Genomic DNA, 24110 nt, shown 5'->3' on the forward strand with positions numbered 1-24110 from the left:
TTTGTTACCCACCACAAGGTGCTTGTTACTTCTCCACAGGTTCTGCCACCCTGACCCCACTGACCACCCCACAAAGGAGCTAGCTCCCTCAAGGAAGACGCCACACCAGAAAATCCACCAGTTGTCAAATGATCCTTTATTGAAATATTTTCCTTTGTGCTTAACTCTGTGGGAAAGAAAAAAAAAATCAGTAAAAAAGAAAGTTTAAAAGGATTATCCCACCCCACCAGTAACCATTTCCAAAACTTCCCAGCTTATCTCTGTGAATACACTGGATGGCCCCCCTTTCACCCCTATTGTAACAATGAAAATGTCACTTACGGCTGGGCATTCCACAGCACCACTATTGATGTCATCTATGATGTCATGAGGGTGGCGGCCATCAACATTACAGCCCACAGACTGGGCAGTCCCCAGGATCTCTTTAATGGTTCCTTTAAGTAAAGAAATGGTGGCATTGGAGGTGCTGGTTCAGTCCCTCACAATGCGCAGATACTGGGGAATACTGAAGGGGTTCATAGCAGGCAATGGAAGGAATGAGGTTCCTGCTCCCCTAATATAGAATACAGAGCTCCATCTAGTTCCATAACCCAGAATGCAAAGCTTCCATGGGTCCTTGATGCCCAGATTAAACACATCCAATTTACAATCCATCCTTTCAGTCCCAGAAAACTGCACCCCATCTTGGGTCTCACTGAGCACCCTTCAAGTAGGAAGAATGTTATCACTCAGTGAAAACACAACTACAGTTACGGCGGTTACATGTTGTCCTCACGTTGTCCTGCTCTTACCAGAGAGTTCTCTGGCTAAGGATCGGTGCCGCATCTGTCGAGCAATGTTGACGATCTCATCAAAAGTGATATTCCCACTGTGTTTAACTGCAAAAGAGAAAACAGCAAAAAGCTTTAGTTAGAGTCTGAAGCCAAAGCAGATCATGTCCTTCATTTCGTTTCTAGACTGTTCCCATGCTTTCGGCACAGAGTCATCCACATGAAGAACAACCCTGTTTCCTAAGCTGGGGTTTACTATCAGCTCACCACTGGATTGCACCAGCCAACAGAGACCTGGTCAGGTGCAGTGGCGGGTGGCTGAGGGCAAAACCAAGCCTTCACAAATCTGACATGGCAGAAACTGTTTTAGAGAAATGATAAGCTTAAGTTGCCAGGGACAGTTAAACTGCCCAGTACCTGCCAGCTGTATGTGGTCTCCTGATTATAGGTCATTGTTGCTGACATCTTCCTCCCACATGCACTGATTGGGGCCTGCCCCACACAGGGACTACATGGCACTTTTTTTTTTTTTGAGATGGAGTCTCACTGTCACCCAGGCTGGAGTGCAGTGGCACGATCTTGGCTCACTGCTACAACCTCCACCTCCTGGGTTCGAGTGATTCTCCTGTGTCAGCCATCTTGAGTAGCCAGGACTACAAGCGAGCCCCACCAGGCTAATTTTTGTATTTTTTGGTGGAGATGGGGTTTCACCATGTTGGCCAGGCTGGTCTCGAACTCCTGATCTCAAGTGATCTGCCCGCCTCAGCCTCCCAGAGTGCTGGGATTACAGGTTTGAGCCACCCAGCATACATGGCACTTTCTGATACTACCTGGCTCTAGCAGCCTTAACCATATCAACACCCAATACCCATGTCAACCCCAGGTTTCCTTTAAGGGAAAACAGCCACATATATCAAAAATCTCACAAACCATTACCAAAAACAAACTAGGGAAAAGACAACTCACTGTTTTTCTGTTTCTTTCTGTCTCTTGGTGGTTCCTTGAGGGCTTTGATGATCAGGGCAGAGGCAGAAGGCACCACCTCAATCTGCAGAAGAGATTCTTGAGTGAATACTCCACATCCAGTGAATACTGCCACGCATGCTGGCTCTCAAAAATCATGGCCACACACTGTCCAAGTCTTTGCCCTAGGTCCGCACTCTTGACAAAGCCTCCCCAACAAGGTAAAATCACTCTCAGCTCACCACTGGTGGCAGAAACACTCTTCAGGAATCCCAGAGAGTTGCTACCTCTGTCCCCCCACCCTTCTCTCCCGAAACCAAGCACAAGTAAATACCTGGGCCTGTCTGTTCTGAATGGTCAGTTTCACTGTAATCCTCAGGCCCTTCCAGTCACCTGTTGCCTTGGCAATGTCATCACCAACCTTTTTTGGAGACTAGAAATAAAGGCATGTAATCAACATGGTGTCCAGAGGTGAACCACAGCCTTGAAACCTGCCCACCACTTCTCACTTGGCAACAAAGGAAGCCATCTCAAGTACCTAAGGGCACCTTCTCAATCAGAGCACAGCTATCACCATAGCATAAACTGGGGGTTGGGGTTGTCTTGTCCAGAACTGTAAACTGCAGACTTGGCCACAATGTAACCTAGACCCCTTCCTAAGTGCCCATGTGCTTAAGGAGGGAGATTTTCAGCCCTGCTGACATTAGAATCACCTAAGGAGCTTTCAAAATACTAGGCTCCCATGTCAGACCACCCACGTCCATCTGCCTGGATAGAGGTCTGATTATTTGCTACTCTGAAATTCTTCTCTAGTAATCCTTAGCCTCAACAGGAGGCTAAGTGTCCCTTAAGTGCCAGCTAACGGCCAAGGAAGAATAGTTAAGATACAGGTTTAAAAAGAGCAATGGGGAAGAGCATTTGGGGCAGGGGACCACTGTGCAAGGATCAAATAAAGGCCTAATGAAATCCAGGAAAATCCAAGAGGACAGAATGACGCGGAAGCCAGCAGTTGCTCAGCAGGCATGAGACACAGCCTGTCACATTAACTGCTAGATTTACATCTACAACACAGCTGGAAACGCTCACTGGATCTTCACCCACACCCCATTTAATCTTCCCAACAATGCCATGCCCACTTCCTGACGAGGAAATACAGATATTGGCTGCCCAGTCACTAAGCCACTCCTAACTTCAAAACCCCCTTGGGCCCACCCCTCAGGTACACCAAAGCAGCAGTGGAGACACATGGAGCTAATTACAATTTAAAGGCACCGGGTTCGATTTTTCACACACGATCTTCCTAAGGTACCTAGTACTAGTTCAGTGGCTCAGGCCTACTGTGACAGTCCAAGCCACGACAGCACCTCTGGCACAGTCGTGACTCCACGGGCCGGCGCTTAAAAAGTGAAACCAATGTGAGAAAATGCCCCTTGGAGGGGATAACGTACCAGACCCAGGGGGCCGATCTTGGGGGCCAGGGCAGAAGTGGCACCGACTTCACCTCCGGTGCACCTCAGGTATACTGGGAGAAAAGAAGAGTTAGTGTCTCTGCAGAGGGAGCCCCCGAGCCACAGCCCTCTCAGCGTCTTTCCGGGGCTGGACATACCACCCTCTGCCTCTTCTCGAAACAGCACAGAGGGCGAGGCGGGCCACCCGCTCCTCCCTCGGGTGTGGGCAGCTCCGAAACTCACACCGGGGAGGCGTGGAGAGAGCCCCGTCGCCCGCGAATCCAGGCCAGTGGGGCGAAACGCCCGGAGACAAGCCTTACCCTAGGGCGTGCGGGCTCCCAAGCCGCCACAGGTGGTCCAGTCCTCCCTCCCCACCTACACGTGAAGAAGCTAAAGCCCAGAAAGGCTGAGGCTTGGCCGGGGCGGCGCAACACCGGGAAGGCCTCTAGGAGGCATTGGCTTTAAGAGCCCCATACGGGGAAAGCTTTGCACACGCGGCGGGGCCGAGGGAATGCTCCATCCCGCAGCCCCGGCCACAACTAGAGCACGCACCGACTTTGATCTCGTTGGGGTCGAACTTCGGCGGCATGGTGGAGGCGGCTGGTGTCGGATGAACCCGGATTCGGGACGACCGAAGAAAGTTGCACCTTGGCCTCCTCCGAGCCGAAAGCCGAGAGGCCGGAAACCGCGCAGACAAGCCGGATATAGGCCGGAAAACGCGGCAATCGCGAGAACTGTCGTCACTGCCCAGCCTTCCAGAGACGCCCTTGTCGCCATGTTTGTTGTGGGCAGGCGCCTGAGGCTGACGGCTGGCAAGCCGGGCACCGCGGTGCACTGAAGCTAGAGATTCCGAAAGGGGGTTCGGGTAGTTCGCTCCGGAGAAGTCTGAGAAGAGGGGTTGCTCCCGTGATCCCAGGCCTAGCTGTTTCCCATATTCCTTTATCGTGAGTGTCGCCCCGGTCCCCGTCAACCAATCCCAGAGCCCCGCCCCTCCCCTGAGGGGTCCATAGTCCCATTCCGAGACCCCAGTACCGCGGCGACCCCTGCTCCCTCGAGCACTTGGTGTGTGCACTTTAGTTATCAAAACAGTCTATTTATGTGGAAATCCAGTCCCGCTCTTCATTCGGAGAGTCCGCGGTTCCTAGAGCCTCAGACTTCGTCATCCCGATCTGCGTGACTTTATGAGATTCTGAGTTTCTGTCCCCAGCACCTGCCTTTGAAGGAGACCAGACTCCGGCTCCGCCCGGCCCGTGCCGGGTGGTCTGCGGCCCCGAGTCGGTGACCAAGCCCTCCAAGTGATCGGCCTGCCCTCGGGTGCACCCGCGGGTCCCAACGTGGGGGACCCCTCCATCCGCAAAGCCAGGTCAGCCACTGCCCACCCCACCCCAGGAAATATGGGTGTGGCCCTCCCCCCGCATCTAGGCTGGACGTCGGAGAGGGAGGGACAGGCATGTGGGGCAGCCTGGAAAGAACGGATCTTCGGGGAGGGGTGGGAGAGCGATGGTGGTTGGGAGGAAGTGGGGAGGGCTGCACCTCAGGAAGGGGGTGCAAGAGGGTTAGTGACTGGGGAGCAGAAGGGTAAGTGCTGGTCATCAGGGACGGATGGGGGAGGGCTGTTTTCAAACCATTCCCCATCCTTGCAGGCAGGTGGGGTGACAAGAGGGGCCTGAACTGGCTCTGCAGGCCTGGCTGCCTCCCCAGACAGCCCCGCCCCCATGGGTGCAGAGCTGCCATCCCTGCCCATCCCTCTGAGGACTGGGTGTATGTCTTCTTCAACTGCATCTCCTCCCATGACTATCTTCTCCCTAGCTCCTCTAGTAGGCCTGAATCAATGTTGCTTGCGTGTGGGGTGCTTTGTGGCTAACATTTATTGAGCGCTCATGTGCCAGGTACTGTACTATGGGCTTGACATACATGAAGTCATTGGATCCTCACAGAAGCCAGTGTTGGTAGCATGGTTACTCACACTTTACAGATGAGGAAACTGAGGCTCTGAGAGGTGAACCAAGGTGACCTCTGCAGTTGTGGGTGGCAGATTTCGGATTCAAACCCAGTTCTCTTTCATCCCAAAGCCTGTGCTGCTCACCATGCACTTCCCTGGGTGATTGCTTCCTGGCTCATTGCCATCCCTTATCCAGCTCTGGTATCTACAGACACTGTGCAGGCCCTGGGCAGGCAATGAGCACCTGGCTCTGAGTTCAGGACAGTGTACTTCGTGTGTGCCAAGTTATGTGAGCACCAAGCAGTCGGGCAAATCCCACAGGTCAGGACTTGAGAGACCACGGTTCCAGGCTGCAATCCAGGCTGTACAGCCAGGCCACTGAACTTAATAAGCATCTGCTTCTTCACTTTATTTATTTATTTATTATTTTCTGAGACACAGACTCCCTCTGTCACCCAGGCTAGAGTGCAGTGGCGTGATCTCGGCTCACTGCAACCTCTGCCTCCTGGGTTCAAGCGATTCTCGTTCCTCAGCCTTCCAAGTAGCTGGGACTACAGGTGCACATCACCACGTCCAGCTACTTTGTGTATTTTTAGTAGAGACGGGGTTTCACCATGTTACCCAGGCTGGTCTCGAACTCCTGGGCTCAAGTGACCCACCTGTCTTGGCCTCCCAAAGTGCTGGGATTACAGGCATGAGCCGCAACACCCGGCCTGTTTCTTCACTTTAAAAAGGGATATGGTGAGAACAAAATGGAATAATAACTGAGAGTGGTAAGCTGAGAATTGCTTTTTAATTTGTATTCACCACAGAGGTCTCTTTGGTCATGATGTAGTTGAGCTCCCTGAGGTCCTGGCTGGCTCTGGATTGCTCCTGCTGATCCTGCTCTGACAGCGTTTGGGGGGCTAGAAGTGATTCATTGGCAGAGTCTGTTAGAGTCCTCAAAGAACAGCCTTGGAAAGCGCCTGAGGAACGTCTCTTAAGTTTCCCTAGAATGGGAAAAGGATAATGCCAAGGCCTCACTATTGGTCGGTGGCAAATGTGGGCCCCAACCCAGGTCATCTGGCTTGTCTGTCTCCACCTCATCCTGCTGCTCAATGTTTAGTCAACAAAGAACAACTAGTACTGAGTGCCTGCTGTGGGCTCAGGACACAGATGGAAGAATTAGAAAGACACAGCCCCCTGCTGGGCACGGTGGCTCATGCCTGTAATCCCAGCACTTTGGGAGGCCGAGATGGGCAGATCACAAGGTCAGGAGATCGAGACCATCCTGGTGAACACGGTGAAACCCCATCTCTACTAAAAACATAAAAAATTAGCCGGGCATGGTGGCGGGCGCCTGTAGTCCCAGATACTCGGGAGGTGGAGGCAGGAGAATGGCGTGAACCCAGGAGGCAGAGCTTGCAATGAGCCGAGATTGCGCCACTGCACTCCAGCCTGGGCGACAGAGCAAGACTCCGTCTCAAAAAAAAAAAAAAAAAAGATGCAGCCCCTGACCTCATGGAACTCATTAGAAAGATGTGGCCCCTGACCCCATGGAACTCACTAGAAAGACACGGCCCCTGCCCCCATGAAACTCCATGAAACTAGGAAGACGCAGTCCCTGGCTCCATGGAACTCAGTAGAAAGTCCCTGCCCCCGTGGAACTCACTGGAAAGTCGCAGCCCCTGCCCCCATGGAACTCACTAGAAAGATGCAGCCCCTGCCCCTGTGGAGCTCACTAGAAAGTCGCAGCCCCTGCCCCCATGGAACTCACTAGAAAGACAGTCGCTGCCTCCATGGAACTCTCTAGAAAGACCCAGCCGCTGCCTCCATGGAACTCACTAGGGAGACACAGCCCCTGCCTCCATGGAACTCATGGTCCAGCAGACCAGCTGCATGCTCTGTGTTACTGCACTACCTGTCCCGGGTGTTGGGGGCTGTGACAAATTCCCCAGTCCCTAACTTCTCTCCTGTGCCCCAGGGTCCTGAAGATCGCTCTGGGAAAAGGGAAGGATGCCGCTCTTCTTCCGGAAGCGGAAACCCAGTGAGGAGGCTCGGAAACGCCTGGAGTACCAGATGTGTTTGGTGAGGGAAAGTGGGTTTCCTCTAACTCTATCCCATCTTTTCCTCGGTCCCCATGGAGTAGGCCTCCGCACTGCCCCCGGCAAGCCGTGCTCCTTCCCATCTGCCTCTCCCACCCACAGAAGAAATATCTGACTTAGGACCCAACAGATGAGGCCCCCTTTCAAGGGTGCTTCTCCCCTGTAGGCTGAGCGCACTGTCATTGCTTTTCAGTTCCTCATCCCTCTGGGCCTCAAGCTCCGGGAAAGCAGGGGTCATTGGTTCACCTGCCAAATGGACCAGTGGAACCAGATAGTGTCTATGGTCCTTTGCAGCTGCTTACATTTATGTTCTTTGCCTAGCTTGTCCACTCTGCAAAGATGTTTTGTCTTAATACTTTTTAAAAATTCTTTTTATCCTTAGGCAAAAGAAGCTGGGGCAGATGACATTCTCGACATCTCTAAATGTGAGCTCTCAGAGGTAAACTGAGCATAGTGTTGGGCTGTGAATTGGAACTGTCCCGTTTTCTTGGATCATGTGTCCCTAGGAAAGACAGAGGTGGCCTGGGGCTTTAGAAAGGCCAGAAGCTCTAGTCACGAGATGTTTCCTTAGATTTTGTTCTTGTCCAAAATAATTGAAGATGATCCTTTGGCCTCAATATAACGTAGTCTCCAAGAGTCAAGGAGTCTAGGTAGAAAATGTACCCACAGACTCCTAGGTTGCTGGAAGGGCCTGGCATTCTCCAGCCCCTGAAGTGGTTCACAATGGGGACAGGGTGGGTGGGGCAGGGCAGTCTCCTGCCAGCTGACTGAGGGAAGGGCTGGCCACAGCCCCAGCACTACTGCTTGCCAGCCTTGCCCCTGGGCTCAGCACTGCCGCCTGCTGTGGCGTTTTGCCCTTGTTCACCTCCTGCCTGTCTCTTCCTCACGTGAATGCCACTCAGAGAACAAGCTAAAAACTGGCAGGAGGGAGACACTTCTTCTTCTTTATCTTATCTTAGATTCCATTTGGAGCTTTTGCAACATGCAAAGTTCTGCAGAAGAAGGTAAGGTGGAGCTTCATCTTCAGAGACTTTCTTATTGCATGTCTGCTTGTTTGAACCCACAAGGGACTTTGAGGAGCTGTCTTCCCAGCGTAGACACCTCTTTTGTCCTGCTTCTTATGCTCTTGGCCTGCAGCAGGTGTTTTCACAGATAGGAGAGTAGGCTTTGGTGTTGGACCTTCCTGTGTCACATTCTAACTCTGCCCTCACTGGCTTCATGACTTGGGCAACTTCCTTAAACTCTTACTTCTCAGTGTCTTCCCCTGTGAAATGAAGACATCCATAGTTCTCCTTTCTGAGGTACTGTGAGAATTAAATGAGTGCTAGATAGCTAGATAGAGATAGAAATATACTGAGTGTACATGCCTGCCACGTAGTAAAGGCTTATGAACCCCGGTGTTAGTAATAATAGAAACTCACCCCTTTTATTCTGGTCACCCAGGGAAGATTCCGAGGGGAGTGAATGATTTTTCAGCAGAGCATTGCAGCTTTGAATGCAGATGGGTAGAAGCACTCTAAGTGAAGTATCTAAATGAGAACATGCAAAAAAAAAAAAAAAAAAAAAAAGTGTTCCATGCCAACAGAGTAGTGAGCCCCTTGGCACTGGAAGTTTTTTTTTTTTGAAGACGGATGCTCTGCTCCATCACGCAGGCTGGAGTGCAGTGGTGCAATCTCGGCTCACTGAAACCTCCGCCTCCTGGTTTCAAGCGATTCTCCTGCCTCAGCCTCCTGAGTAGCTGGGATTATAGGCGCCCACCACCACCACGCCCAACTAATTTTTGCATTTTTAGTAGAGATGAGGTTTTGCCATGTTGGCCAGGCTGGTCTTGAACTCCTGACCTCAAGTGATCCACCCGCCTCAGCTTGCCAAAGTGCTGGGATTACAGGTGTGAGCCACCACGCCCAGTCTGTGCTGGAAGTGTTAGGCAGCAGTCGATGCCTAAGAAAAATAGCAGTAGATTGGCCGGGCGCGGTGGCTCATGCCTGTAATCCCAGCACTTTGGGAGGCTGAGGCGGGCAGAGCACGAGGTCAGGAGATCAAGACCATCCTGGCTACCATGGTGAAACCCCGTCTCTACCAAAAATTAAAAAAAATCAGCTGGGTGTGGTGGCACGCGCCTGTGGTCCCAGCTACTCAGGAGGGCGAGACAGGAGAATTGCTTGAACAGGGGAGGCGGAGGTTGCAGTGAGCTGAGATCGCGCCACTGCACTCCAGCTTGGGCGACAGAGCAAGACTTGGTCTCAAAAAAAAAAAGGAAAGAAAAAGAAAAATAGCAGTAGATGACCTGGACTGAGCCCTGGCCCCTCTACCAGCCCTGGACGTTTTGCGCATGAGCTTTTATTTAACATCATGGCAGCCCTGGGAGGCAGGCACTTTATTATTCTCTATTTTCCACATGAAGACGCTGGTGCTGGGAAGATTATGATCAGGATGGCTGCAGGGGGATCCCTTCTCAGATGGAAGGAAGATGTAGACCTCTAAGGTCTCTTTCACCCTTGAAGATCCAGGTTTTAAGGAAGGGCATCAGATTCCCCATTGGGAGAGTTCATGATCCTGACCCGCATCCCCTGTCGTGGTGTCTGGGAGAGCAAGATGGTGGGGCGTGGCAGGGTGCTGGGCTGGCTCCCACGCCCTTAGCCTGCCCTGCCTGCTGCTCTTCCTCAGCCCAACATGGCCGCACATCTCTCCACACAGGTGCTGATCGTCCACACAAATCACCTCACTTCGCTGCTTCCCAAATCCTGCAGCCTCCTGAGTCTGGCAACCATCAAGGTACTGGGCCCTCCTCCCAGGCAGCTGGGGCTCTGCATGGGGTTCCAGGCGGCAGCTGAGCGCCTGCTCCCTTTGGGCTGCCTCTTGTATGTCAGAGGGGCCTAATCTACCAGTCAATCTGGGATTTGATCAGCATGGTTTATTGGATACTTCTGTGGGCTGTGTGTGGGATAGGGTGACAAAGATGACCAGCCACAGGCCCTGTCCCTGGGGAGTTTACATGCCAGGAGGAAAGCCAAGTGACAGCCTCATGGCGAGTCAGCTAGCAGAGGGCGAGGAGACTGACGGTCCCAGGCAAGAAGGAAGAGGAGGGACGCCCAGGTGATCTGGAAGGACTCCCTGCTGACTGTGAGCTCCTCCCCGGACGGGCTGGGAGGCATTCACAAGATGTGGGAGGTGTGAGCTCAGGGTTGTTGTGTACAGACCTGAGCTTGGGAGAGTGGTATGCACCTTCAGAGGAGGCCGGCAGCACAGGTGTCAGCCCGGCAGCACAGGCCCAATCTGTTATACTATATTGTTTAGGGAATAATGACAAGAGAAAAGCCTGTATGTGTTCACTACAGATGCTTTCTTTTCTTTTTTTTTTTTTTTTTTTTTATATTTTGAACCTGAGTTTGGTTGAATCCATAGATATGGAGGGTACCTGTGTGTGCACATGTATAAATATTTCTCCAAGGCCTTTTTTGTGCATTTTCATTTTTAAAAAATTAGCAGCCAGTCGTGGTGGCTCACACCCGTAATCCTAGCACTTTGGGAGGCCAAGGCAGGTGGGTCACTTGAGGTCAGGAGTTCAAGACCAGCCTGGCCAACATGGCAAAACCCCGTCTCTACTAAAAATACAAAAAAAACCAGCAGAGCATGGTGGCATGTGCCTGTAATCCCAGCTACTTGGGAGGTTGAGGCACGAGAATCACTTGAACCCAGGAGGTGGAGGTTGCAGTGAGCTGAGGTCGTGCCACTGCACTCCAGCCCGGGTGACAGAGTGAGACTCTGTCTCAAAATAAAATAAAATAAAATAAAATTAAATTAAAAATTAGCAAGTACAGTTAAGCAAAGGGGGAAACATCTATAATTTTACACTGTGGAGTACCACTATCAACATTTTATCGCATATTTGAAAGTCTTACATATTTATACAATGGGGTGTTTCTTTTTAACATATTAGTATCTAGGCATACTGTTTTATAGCATAGTTTTTCAGTTAACAGTAAAAATAAATATACATAAAATAAGAAAATGGTATAATGGTTTGAGAAGGAAAATGAGGCAGGAATGATCAACACTGAGTGGGAAAGGAGGGGCAGGCACTCTGTTTCTGCACTGGGGGTGTGAGGTGGCCCCAGCCCCTCCTCAGCGCTCTGGAGCCCGGAGTCTGAGGGACTTTCTCACTTAGAGACTCACAGGGGTCTTCCTTTTGCAGGTTCTAGATCTCCACGATAATCAGCTGACAGCTCTTCCTGACGATCTGGGGCAGCTGACTGCCCTCCAGGTAAGGCTGCAGAAACAGAAACCCACCTCGGATGGCCCTAGTGAGACCAGGCAGTCACTCAAGCCTGGAATGTTCTAGCTGGGCTCCAGCCAGTGGAAGCAGGCTGCACTCAGTGCCAGCTCCACCCTCCCCTTGGCTCTTTGGTTTTTGTTTTTTTTTTTGAGGCAGTGTCTCACTGCGTTGCCCAGGCTGGAGTGCAGTGGCGCCATCAGAGTTGCAGAGGCAACCTCTGCCTCCCGAGTTCAAGTGATTCTCCTGCCTCAGCCTTCCTAGTAGCTGGGATTACAGGCATGTGCCACCACTCCCGGCTAGTTTTTATATTTTTAGTAGAGATGGTGTTGTGCCATGTTGGCCTGGCTGGTCTCGAACTCCTGACCTCAAGTGATCCACTCACTTTGGCCTCCCAAAGTGCTGGGATTACGGGTGTGAGCCACCACGCCTGACCAATTGTACCACTTTGAGCCACAATAAATACCTTGTTGTAGGACTTCTTGTATGTGTATTTTTTTTTTCTCACTCTTGTCACCCAGGTTGGAGTGCAGTGGCACCATCTCAACTCACTGCAACATCTGCCTCCCGGGTTCAAGAGATTCTCGTGCCTCAGCCTCCTGAGTATCTGGGATTACAGGCACCCGCCACCACACCTGGATAATTTTTGTATTTTCAGTAGAGACTTGTTTTCACCATGTTGGCCAGGCTGACCTCAAACTCCTGGCCTCAGGTGATCCACCCGTCTTGGCCTCCCAAAGTGCTGGAATTATAGGCGTGAGCCACTGCACCTGGCCAGTAGGTGTATTTTTATAGAATTGCTGCATTCACTAATTTGTAACTTTTGGATACCTGACAATAACTCATAGCATCCTTTGGTTCATCAGATATTCATCTTATTATTTTTAATGGCTACTTAGCTTTCCATTGTATCATTTTTTGTTTGTTTGTTTGTTTTTTTGAGATGGAGTCTTGCTCTGTCACCAGGCTGGAGTGCAGTGGTGTAATCTCGGCTCACTGCAATCTCCACCTCCCGGGTTCAAGCAATTCCCCTGCCTCAGCCTCCTAAGTAGCTGGAATTACAGGCGCCCACCACTATGTCTGGCTAATTTTTTCTATTTTAGTAGAGACGGGGTTTCACCATGTTCGCCAGGATGGTCTCGATCTCCTGACCTCGTGATCCACCCACCTCAGCCTCCCAAAGTGCTGGGATTACAGGTGTTAGCCACCGCGCCTGGCCCGCATTGCATCTATTTTTAATGGTTACTTAGCGTGTCATCCTGTTGGCCTCGCTCGCCTCGAGGTGCCACCTTTTGGAGGGAGCACAGCTTCAGAATCCAACAAGCCCTGGTTCAGTCCCAGCACCACTGCCGGCCTGAGGCCTTGGGTGGATCACACAGCCTTAGGGCAGCCTTTTCCTTAATGCCAGGGGAACTAGAGCCTCCTGTGCTGCCTCCCCAGATCCCCAAGTCTGTAGTCCCCTTCTCCCTCCCTCCCTGATGGTGGGGCTGCTACTGAGCATTTTGTGGTCAATATAAGTGCTGGAAGCTCAGCCAGAAGGGGTTCAAGGCCTGGCTATGCTCTCCTGAGCACATGACTTCGCCACCCTGAGCTTCGGTTTTTTCCTATCTCCAGCGGAAACTTAAGAATTTCTGTCTTCCTCAAGGGCCAGTAGGGGGAGATAAGGGCTTGTGTGTGTAGTGCCTGGGTGCCCTGGCCCGGCAGGGCGAGGGGTGCAGGGGTCATCACTGTGGTCTGTGTGTGGGTTCTCGTGTCACCTCTTCCTGTTTCTTTCTTTCTTTCTTTTTCTTTTTTTTTTTTTTTGAGACGGAGTCTCACTCTGTTGCCCAGGCCGGAGTGCAATGGTGCAATCTCAGCTCACCGCAACCTCCGCCTCCCGGGTTCAAGCGATTCTCCTGCCTCAGCCTCCCGAGTAGCTGGGACTACAGGTGTGTGCCACCATGCCCAGCTAATTTTTGTATTTTTAGTAGAGATAGGGTTTCACTATGTTGGCCAGGCTGGTCTTGAGCTCTTGACCTTGTGATCCACCTGCCTCGGCCTCCCAAAGTGCTGGGATTACAGGCATAAGCCACTGCGCCTGGCTGCCTCTTCCTCTTTCTTAGGTCTTAAACGTGGAAAGGAATCAACTGATGCAGCTCCCGCGTTCCATTGGGAACCTGACCCAGCTCCAGACTCTCAATGTTAAAGGTAGGGACCAAGAAGCCATGTCCATGTGACCCTCCATCAGCTCTGGGCCGTCCTGGCCGGGATCCACAAGCTGCCCTGCCCGGGAGCCATTGAGCAGGAGGGCAGCCAGTCTCCAGGGGGTCACTGTAAATGGACTAACCCGTGCTGGGTCAACTGTCTCCATGGTAACCAGAAATAGGCTGTCTGGAGGGTTCCTGTGGCTCCTCAGAGTCAGGGCCGTATGGCTGTATGGGGAGGCGGGCAGCTGCGCCCCGAGCCTCAGTTACTCATATTTATAATGGTGAGTGTAGTGGACTGATGGGGCGAGAGCTCCTAAGGAGCCGCAGTAAGGTTCTGAGCAGTGCTTCCACCTCCAGCGACACAACAAGGCTCCTGAGGAGTCCACTGGGCAGGCTGAGGGCAGTGGTGCCATCCCCAGTTTACACACGAGGAAAACCAGGCCTGGGAAATCAAGTGTGACTTGCTCAAGACCACCCCGTGGGATGGTGACAGAGCCAAGACCACTGCACAGGCGCCTTACCCACAGGAGCACTCTGCTCGCCACACCCAGCTCTCTCCCTTCTCCTGGCTGTCTTTCAGCACTTCCTGCAGAGTGCCTCTGTTTATCAGCTGTAACATGAGTAATGAGAACAACAGTGGTGCCCCATTGCTCAGTCATTACAGCGTGAGGGGCCCTGTGCGGAGGACCTCACGCATCATCTATCTGAACCTCCAATCTCCCCGTGTTCTTATAAGGCTAGGTGGCAGTGTCATCCCCATTTTCCAGGTGAGAAAACTGGCACAAGGAGGCAAAGCCAGTTGTCTAAAGTCTCTTGGCTAGTAATTGGTGGAGTGGGGACTTGAACTGGAACTCCACCTTCTTGAGCCTACGAAACCTCAGAGCCCGGGATCTGGTGTGTGCCCCAGAGGTCAGAGTGGCTCCCAGCGGGCATCAGGCAGGAAGCTGGTGATGGGGATTTGGGGTGTTGAGCTGTGCTATTGGGGTCTCCGCAGACAACAAGCTGAAGGAGCTTCCAGACACCCTGGGGGAGCTTCGAAGCCTGCGTACCCTCAACATCAGTGGAAATGAGATCCAGAGGTTGCCGCAGATGCTGGCTCACGTTCGAACCCTGGAGGTAAATGGGAAGCTGTTCTTGTCTGGGGTGCTCTCTGGCCTGCCCACCTCCCTTCTCTCCCACATTACTGAGTGCCTTCTCTGATCTCATGGTACCAGGGCCACACAGAGATCCCAAGGCATGGTCCTTGGAGGCTTGTAGAGAGGCCAATGTGTGAACATTCGTAATTATATGACTTTTGCTGCCATAATAGAGGCAGAAAAACATGCATTAAGAATGAAGAAGAAAGAATGCTGAATCCAGAAGAGGCTGACACTTTAAGAAAGTTGTCGGTGGGGGAACAACACACTCTGAGGCCTGTCGGAGGGGGGTTGTGGGGAGGGAGAGCATCAGGAAGAAAAGCTAATGGATGCTGGGCTTAAAACCTGGGTGATGGGACGATCTGTGCAGCAAACCACCGTGGCACATGTTTACCTTTGTAACAAACCTGCAGATGCTACAAATGTACCCCTGAGCTTAAAATGAAAGTTGCAGGAGTAAAAAAAAGTTAACAAAAAAAGTAGTGATATTCAAGCCAGACCTTAAAGGAGGAATAAGATTTCTGGGCTGGGTGCCGTGGCTCACGCCTGTAATCCCAGCACTTGGGGAGGCCAAAGCGGGTGGATCACTTGAGGTTAGGAGTTCAAGACCAGCCTGGCCAATATGGTGAAACCTGTCTCTACTAAAAATACAAGAAATTATCCAGGCGTGGTGGTGCACACCTGTAATCCCAGCTACTCGGGGGAGGCTGAGACAGGAGAATTGCTTGAACCCAGGAGGCGGAGATTGCAGTGAGCCGAGATTGCACCATTGCATTCCAGCCTGGGCAACAAAGCAAGACTTTGTCTCAAAAAAAAAAAAAAAAAAAAAATTCTGAGCAGACCTGGATAACAGGGGCAGCCCAGGTGCAGGAAGGAGGCAGGTGGTGGGAAGCACAGATTGTCTCAGGGAGGGGCGAGGAAGTGATGTGGTTGAAAGCTGCTGAGCCTCTGTGATATGGGGCCCAGAAAGCTGGGAGGGAGAGAAGGAGGTAGGGAGCCATCGGGATGGGGGTTCAGAATTATCCAGGCCAGGGGAGTTCTACAGGCTAGAAGTCCAAGATCAAGGTGTTGGCAGGGTTGGTGACTTCTGAGGCCTCTCTCCTTGGCTTGTAGGTGCTGTCTTCCCTCCCTGTGTCTTCACCTCATCTTCCCTGTGTACATGTCCGTGTCCAAATTTCCTCCTCTTAGAAGCACACCAGTCATATTGGATTAGGGCCCAGCCTAATGACCCCTTTTTAACTTAATTACCTCCTTAAAGATGCTATCTCCACATACAGCCACATTCTTAGGGATGGGGGGATTAGGATTTCCACATAGGAACTTGGGAAGGGGACATAATTCAGCCCATGACAGACACTGACAGGGGCAGCTGCTCAGGGAAAGTGGCTCTCACAGTCATGCTGATGAGGTGGCTCACCTTTATCTGGGGCTTTCTAAGACTGGACATAACCTGGAATCGCTCTGTGTATCGTCATAGAACTCTTGTGAGGCAGATACTACTGTGTTACTTTGTAGATGAAGAAACTGAGGCACAGACAGTTTAAGAAGCTTGCCCAAGGGCCACGCAGTCACTGACAGCAGAGATCGTTGTAAACCAGGCCGTCTGAAGCTGACGCCTGTGCTCCCCACCTCTGTATGACTCGGCTTCTGGAACAGGGACTTCTCCATTCATGGTGGCACGCAGTCTGGCCAGCATTCCGGAGTGGCCTGGAGTTGACCCCACTCTCAGCCAGCCCAGCCTGCCGAGCAGAGGTGTCTGTGTCAGAGTGGGTGGGTGAGCACAGAGACAGCAGAGGAAGGACTGACCTCACAGCTGGGGCCCTCCTGCCTGAGGAAGGGCCGGCTGGGGAGACGGGCCAACATGGCTTGTCCTCTCTGCTGCCTATTGAAACTTTCTGCAGTGATGGAAATGTTCAGTGACCGTGCTGTCCAGAGCGGCGGCCGCTGGCCATGTGTATCTCTTGAGCCCTGGTGACCGTGCTGTCCAGAGCGGCGGCCGCTGGCCAAGTGTATCTCTTGAGCCCTGGTGACCGTGCTGTCCAGAGCGGCGGCCGCTGGCCAAGTGTATCTATCGAGCACCTGGAATATGGCTTGTGTGTGCAGCCAAGAACTGAAAGTTTGATTTCATTGAATTTTAATTAATTTATATTTAAATAGCCATGGGTCCTTAGTGGCTACCATTTTAGAGAACACAGCTCAGAGCATGTTCCCAATCCTGAAGCCATCCTCGACATCTAGTACGAGTTCTGTACACTTCAATTTGTTTTTTCTTTGAGACAGGTCTCATGCTGTCACCCAGGCTAGAGTGCAGTGGCTCAATCATAGCTCACTGCAGTCTCAAACTCCTGGGCTTAAGAGATCCTCCTCCTCAGCCTCCCAAGAAACTGGGACCACAGGTGTACCCCATCACACTTGGCTAATTTCTTTATTTTTTGTAGAGATGAGTTCCCACTATGTTGCCCAGGCTGGTTTCAAAGTCTTGGGCTCAAGCAATCCTCCCGCCTTGACTCCCAAGTAGGTGGGATTACAGGCGTGAGCCACAACACCCAACCTGGACACTTCATTTTATTTTGATTCCTTTAAAAAAAATCTTTTGAGTTTCTTGGTGGTACCTCGGACAAACCTTCTTTTAGGATGAGATAACCATTCTGAGTTCAGGCCGTACTGTGGGCAAGATCTTCTTCAGGTGTCACGCACGCCACCCGCCAAACAGCCCACCAGATCAGTAACACTGCCTGTTTGGCTATGAGGAGACCACAGCCCCAGGACACTAAGGGGCCTGATTAAGCAAACACACAGCCAGCATGCAATGGGCCAGGATCAGAAGCCACAGCGGTGTCTTTGGCACAGCAATGTCCAGTCACTGCTCCTGCTGCCCACAATGAGAATGCTCTATAATCTGTGCAGCCAACATGGCCACCCCAGCCACTTGTAGCTGCTGGCCCTTGAAATGTGGTGACTGCAACCAACCATGGACTCAAACTTTAAATCAGATTTATTTTCAGTTACTTAAAATGTAACCATAAATGGCCACACGTGGCTTGTAGCCAGCATCCTGGTATAGCCCACAGTCCGTGCCCTTAAGCTACCACGCTTTACTGATGGTGACTAAGAGCACCCATGTGGGGTTCATTTGCTTCCAGGTATGGGGTTTTCTGCTGTTGGGCCCTCAGCATCTGGGCGGTCAGTTCCTCTTCCCTGGGGCAGTCTCCCACTCACCTGTGCAAAGCATGTTCACTCAACACCCACCATGTGAGGGCTGGGCTGGCCAGGGCTGGGGGACCTGAGCCACCCTTCCCACCCAGCCACTTGTGTTACAGCAAAATCAGAGCTCCCCAGGCCTTCTCCTTTTCCAGGACTCCCCTGATACCCAGGCATAGAGGATATCAGTGCCTGCCAGCACTGGGATTAGAGGGCCTGTGGGAAGTCAGAGGTTGGCAGGGGGATGGCTGGGTCCAACACAACTCACACCGTGGATGGGGCAGTTCTGTGGCTGTGAGCTGAGGCCCCTGCTTCCTGGGCTTCAGAAACACGGAGGCATCTGCATGTGTGTGCCGATAAACATTTGTCATTACATAATTTAAAAGTCATACTGTATATTGTAAAAAAAAAAAAAAAGTGCAAATATTAAGAAACATTTCTGCCAGGCACAGTGGCTCAAGCTTGTAATCCTAGCGCTTTGGGAAGATGAGGTGAGTGGATCACTTGAGGTCAGGAGTTCAAGACCAGCCTGGCCAACATGGTGAAACCCCATCTCTACTAAAAATACAAAAATTAGCTGGGTGTGGTGGCGCGTGCCTATAGTTCCAGCTACTCGGGAGGCTGAGGCAGGAGAATTGCTTGAACCAGGGAGGCAGAGGTTGCAGTGAGCTGAGATCACACCACTGCACTCCAGCCTGCCACAGAGCAAGACTCTGTCTCAAAAACTAATAATAATAATAGCATTTCATGTAGATAGTAACCCAAAATCTCCTTTTAGAGGAAACCACTTTAAGTTTGATAGATATTCCTCCAATTTTTTTCCATAAAATATTAATGTGAAAGTGTATGAATGTATTATCTAACAAAGGAAGACTCATATATATATATATATATATATATATATATATTTTTTTTTTTTTTTTTTAAATACAGATGGGTTCTCGCTATGTTGCCCAGGCTAGTCTCGAACTCCTGGGCTCAAGTGATCCTCCCACCTTGGCCTCCCAAAGTGCTGGGATTACAGGCATGAGCCACCACACCCAGCCAGTGGAATCATATTCTATATGCTGTCCTATAACTTCCTTTTTTTCACTCACTTATGTATTTATCCAAAGTGAACTGAGAGGCTGGGTGCATGACTCATGCCTGTAATTCCAGCACTTTGGGAGGCGGGCGAATTGCTTGGGCCCAAGACTTTGAGACCAGCCTGGGCAACATAGTAAAGTAGGACCTTATCTCTACAAAAAATACAAAAATTAGGCATGGTGGCATGGTGTCATGTGCCTATAGTCCCAGCTACTCAGGAGGCTGAAGTGGGAGGATTGCTTAAACCTGGGGAGGTTGAAACTGCAGTGTTCGTGCCACTGCACTCCAGTCTAGGCGATGGGAGTGAGATCCTGTCTCAGAAAAATGTAAAAAAGTGCTTGCTGCTGTTGTAACCAAGCGAGTTATAGAGAAACACCACACTTTGAGACAAATTGAGGAGTCCTTTTTTAGCCGGCAACCGAGAGGCAGCTAATGCTCAAAATTCTCTCGGCCCCGAGGAAGGGGCTAGTTTTGTTTTTACACTGTGGTCTAAATAGGGGAGGGGGGAGTTTAGCTGAAGCAATTTTTACGGAAGCAGAACTGGCAAAAAGTTAAAAAATTAATTGGTTACAAAAGCAGTTACAAAAAATAAACAGTTCCAGGTGCAGGGGCTTAAACTATCACAAAGGGATAAATGCAGGGGCTTTGTGTGCCATCCACTGCGCATGTCCCCAGGAGCTGCTGGTGCAGCTCGCCTCAATATCTTATCAGTAAGTGCATTCCTGGACGTGCTTTGAGTCAGTTTACACTAGTTATGCCCTTAAGGGAGGGAGGAAAGGGGGCTGCAGGTGAAGAAACTAAAATGGAGTCTGTCCGGCTCTCTCTCTGCTAGGAGAGAGTCACTCAGGTTAAAACAAGGTAGGGTATCACGCTGCCTGCCTACAGTCATCCCAGGCACTGGGAACGCAGCTGTAAGTAACAAGACAGCTCAGCCACCTCTGCTGTCAGGCCCTGCCTGCTGGGTGGAGGTGACAGAGAACACACAAATTGATAAGGAAATCGCGTGGTCTCTGGTTGCGTTGGTAGTGAACTGCACAGTAAAGCGGGTTACCCTTGTGTCTGCAGATGCTGAGCCTCGACGCCTCGGCCATGGTCTACCCGCCGCGGGAGGTGTGTGATGCCGGCACTGCAGCCATCTTGCAGTTCCTCTGCAAAGGTAAAGCCAGGCCACTGCCTCCTCCCCTCACTGAGGAACTATGACCCCCACGGCCACCCTGTGCCAGCCCAGGCTGGGGAACAGCAGAGACAGAAATGGCCACAGTGCCTACCTGCTTGGAGTTCGAGGTCTGGCAAGGGAAACAGGCAAAACCAATGATTACGCAGGGAAATAGTTACAGACTGTGGTTATGAGAGTACAGTGGTGCAGCTGATTTAGGTTGGGGCCACAGGGAAGGCCTGTCTTTGAGAGTGTGGCTCCACTGACACGGAGTCATGGTTAAGATATAGAAAAAGCAGAAAGCTGTCCCGCCAGTAGGTGCATATGGAAGGGCCTTGATGGAGAGTTTCACAGAGAGAGGGTAAGTGTAGCTGGAGGGAGGAAGCAGAGAGAAGAGAGATGGGGGAAGCCAAAGATAGTGCCCGGGCCCAGTGTCCAGTGGGAGAGCATGTGGTCAGTCATTAGGCTGCAGAGAGGAGAAGGGATTGCAGGAGGAAAGGAAGAGTGCAGGACAGGGGACCAGTTAGGAGGCTGTCAGGGTCATGTCAGGGTCATCCAGGAGAGACGCGCAGCAGAAGGAGCTAAAACCCGGAGCCAGCACTGGCTGGAGGCGGGAGGAAAGCAGGATGCCCTGTCAGGCTGCAAGTTCTTAGCTAGTGGTTTTGGTCACCTGTGGGACTTTCAGAATGCAACCAAGACACACATGCCTATGACTCATCATGGCCATTGCAAAACAGTGGGGAAGGATGGTCTTTTCAATAGCTGATTCTGGATCAACTGGATGTCCCTGTGGAAAAAATGAATTTTAACCTCTTCCTTAAACAGGAAGCAGGCAATACTCATTATAAAAGATTGGTACCTTAGATTTAATTAAGGCCAGACATGGTGGCTTGCGCCTGTAATCCCAGCACTATGGGAGGCCCAGGCAGGAGGATCTCGAGCCTAGGAGTTTGAGACCAGCCTAGGCAACATGGTGAAACCCTGTCTCTACAAAAAAAAATAAAAAATCAGCCAGGCGTGGTGGCATGTGCCTGTGTTCCCAGCTACTTGGGAGGCTGAGGTGGAAGGATCATTTGAGCCTGAGCTGTGGTCATGCCACTGCACTCCAGCCTGGAGCAAGACTCCAGCAAAGCAATACCCTATTTCAAAAAAAAAAAAAAAGGTTTAATTAAAATCAAAATTTCTCTTCCTCAAAAGATACCATTTAGGGAAAGAAAAGGAAAGCCATAAAGTTAGAGATGATATTTGCAATACATATATATCCAACAGAGGACTGGGATCTGGACTATAAACAGAAATCCTACAGATCCACGAGGAAAAGACGTTAGCAAAAGACTTGACTAAGAATTTTTACAAAAGAGAATATCCACACGGTGGCTCACACCTGTAATCCCAGCACTTTGGGAGGCCAAGGTGGGCAGATAACCTGAGGTCAGCAGTTTGAGACCAGCCTGGTCAACATGGTAAAACTCCATCCCTACTAAAAATACAAAAACTAACTGGGCATGGTGGCAGGCACCTGTAATCCCAGCTACTCAGGAGGCTGAGGCAGGAGAATCGCTTGAACCCGGGAGGCGGAGGTTGCAGTGAGCTGAGATTGTGCCACTGCGCTCCGGTCTGGGTGACAGAGCAAAACTCCATCTCAAAAAAAAAAAAAAAAAAAAAAAGAGACGATATACAGATAAAAAACAGTATCTGAAAAAAGTACACAACATCATCTTAGTCAATGGGAAAATGCAAATTAAAACTGCAAAGAGATACTTTGACACACCCACTAAAATGGCCAAAACTTTTCAATGGAAAAAAAAAACCAAAAAACTTCCTGCTGACAAGTCAACCAGAAATAAAAAACAAAAAATAGGCCAGGCGCAGTGGCTCACGCCTGTAATCCCAGCACTTTGGGAGGCCGAGGTGGGCGGATCATGAGGTCAGAAGATCGAGACCATCCTGACTAACACAGTGAAACCCCGTCTCTACTAAAAATACAAAAAAAATTAGCAAGGCGTGGTGGCGGGCGCCTGTAGTCCCAGCTACTAGGGAGGCCGAGGCAGGAGAATGGCGTGAACCTGGGAGGAGGAGCTTGCTGTGAGCCAAGATTGTGCCACTGCACTCCAGCCTGGGAGACAGAGCAAGACTCCATCTCAAAAAAATAAAATAAAATAAAATAAAATATAATGGCCAAAATTGAACTGGTAATACCAAGAATTAGCAAAGATGTGGAGCAATGGGAACTTCCATATACTGCAGGTGGGAATGTAAAGTGAAAATTACCTTAAAAATTATTCTCAATATCTACTCAAGCTGAACATTCAAATATCCTGTGACCCATGAGTTCCATTCCTAGGTACATGCCTGTATTAGTCTGTTCTCACACTGCTATGAAGAAATTCCCAATTTCTATGAAGAAATTCTTTATAAAGAAAAGAAGTTTAACTGACTCACAGTTTCACATGGCCGGGAGGCCTCAGGAAACTTACAGTCATGGCGGAAGGCACCTCTTCACAGGGCATCAGGAGAGAATTAGTGCCAAGTGAAGAGGGAAGCCCCTTATAAAACCATCAGATCTCATGAGAACTCACCCACCACCATAAGAATAGCATGGGGGAACTGCTCCCATGATCTAATCAACTCCCGCGAGGTCCCGCCCCCAACACGGGATTACAGTTCAGAGATTTAGGTGGGGACACAGAGCCAGACCATGTCAATGCCCAACGGAAATGCATATGAATAAATGCCAAAAGCCATGTGCAAAAATGTTCATAGCAGCACTATTTATGCCAGTCCAAACTGGAAGCAGCTTTAATGTCCATCAGGAGTAGAATGGATAACTAAACTGTTTTATACTCATGTGTGGATACCACACAGCAAGTGGAAAGAATGAGCCACTGCTCCTTTCAACAACCTGGATGAGTCTCACAAACAATGTGGAGTGCGAGGAGCCAGACACAAAGGAATATGTGCTCTTATCAGTCACCACAGAGCTTTGAACCAGCACTGGTTCCTGGTCATGAGAGTGTGTTCACCTTTAAACATTCATCAAGCTCTGCATGAAGATTCTGTGCTCTCGGCCCAAAGGCAGTGAGTTATCTCAATTGATTGCTCACAACCAGTTACAGATGTAAGTCCTTGTTCTACTTTTTCCCCTCTTCTCACCACTGCACTTGACTAATCTTAAAAAAAGAGAGAAAGACTTTGTGCTCTTTTCTGTATGTATGTTATATTTTACTTTCAAAGTGGAGGGGGTTGGCTACAATCATAGCCACCAGGCCACACATATGCAAATTAGCATCTTTGAGCAACAGGTGATTCCAATATAAACGCTGACCAATGGCTGAGCTAGCTAGACCAAAGCCTTTATTTTCTTTAAAAAGATTCTGGGGCCGAACAAGGTGGCTCATGCCTGTAATCCCAATATTTTGGGAGTCCAAGGCGGGTGGATCGCTTGAGCCCAGGAGTTCAACATGGGCAACGTGGCAAAACTTCATCTCTACAAAAAATGCAAAAATTAGCCCAGCTTGGTGGCACACCTGTAGTGCCAGCTGCTCGAGAGGCTTAGGTGGGAGGATTGTTTGAGCCTAAAAAGTGGAGGTTGCAGTGAGCCAAGATCGTGCCACTGCACTCCAGCCTGGGTGACAGAGAGAGACCTTGTGTTAAAAAAAAAAAAAAAAAGATTTTGGACTGGGCGCGGTGGATCACCTGAGGTTGGGAGTTCAAGACCAGCCTGACCAACATGGAGAAACGCCGTCTCTACTAAAAATACAAAAATTAGCCAGGCATGGTGACGCATGCCTGTAATCCCAGCTACTCAGGAGGCTGAGGCAGGAGAATCGCTTGAACCCAGGAGGCGGAGGCTGCAGTGAGATGA

At 50.6% G+C, this 24110-nt stretch overlaps 2 protein-coding genes and 1 non-coding gene across 5 annotated transcripts in view; 1 reads left to right on the top strand and 2 right to left on the bottom strand.

The window, feature by feature from the left end:
• Positions 1–113: 113 nt before the first annotated feature.
• RPL12 (ribosomal protein L12) lies at positions 114–3866 on the bottom strand. Of its 2 annotated transcripts, XM_054500034.2 has the most exons (7): positions 3734–3866; positions 3182–3255; positions 2068–2166; positions 1737–1818; positions 792–878; positions 322–434; positions 114–166 (listed from the first exon to the last, which is right to left on the bottom strand). In XM_054500034.2, the coding sequence occupies exons 1-7, from the start codon at positions 3768–3770 to the stop codon at positions 161–163; spliced, it is 498 nt and encodes a 165-aa protein (XP_054356009.1). In that variant the 5' UTR covers positions 3771–3866; the 3' UTR covers positions 114–160. The 2 variants fall into 2 exon arrangements, with proteins under 2 accessions (XP_054356009.1, XP_063506405.1); XM_063650335.1 differs by having other exon boundaries at positions 114–434.
• LOC129044795 (small nucleolar RNA SNORA65) lies at positions 956–1085 on the bottom strand. Its single transcript, XR_008504787.1, has one exon. It is a non-coding gene; the product is annotated as a small nucleolar RNA SNORA65 (small nucleolar RNA).
• A 72-nt stretch (positions 3867–3938) lies between the features above and the next one.
• LRSAM1 (leucine rich repeat and sterile alpha motif containing 1) overlaps positions 3939–24110 on the top strand; it is a 52509-nt gene continuing 32337 nt past the window's right edge. Inside the window, exons 1-10 of one of the 2 annotated variants that reach the window (XM_054500029.2) lie at positions 3939–4125; positions 4389–4544; positions 7087–7190; positions 7590–7646; positions 8167–8211; positions 9905–9982; positions 11403–11471; positions 13583–13667; positions 14661–14782; positions 20155–20245. In XM_054500029.2, coding sequence (XP_054356004.1) covers positions 7119–7190; positions 7590–7646; positions 8167–8211; positions 9905–9982; positions 11403–11471; positions 13583–13667; positions 14661–14782; positions 20155–20245 — 619 coding nt within the window. In that variant the 5' untranslated portion in view covers positions 3939–4125; positions 4389–4544; positions 7087–7118. The remainder of the gene's footprint in view (positions 4126–4388; positions 4545–7086; positions 7191–7589; positions 7647–8166; positions 8212–9904; positions 9983–11402; positions 11472–13582; positions 13668–14660; positions 14783–20154; positions 20246–24110) is intronic. The other variant, XM_063650333.1, reaches the window with a different exon arrangement.

The sequence above is a fragment of the Pongo pygmaeus genome, chromosome 13 (assembly GCF_028885625.2).
Source record: "Pongo pygmaeus isolate AG05252 chromosome 13, NHGRI_mPonPyg2-v2.0_pri, whole genome shotgun sequence".
Lineage (NCBI taxonomy): Eukaryota > Metazoa > Chordata > Mammalia > Primates > Hominidae > Pongo > Pongo pygmaeus.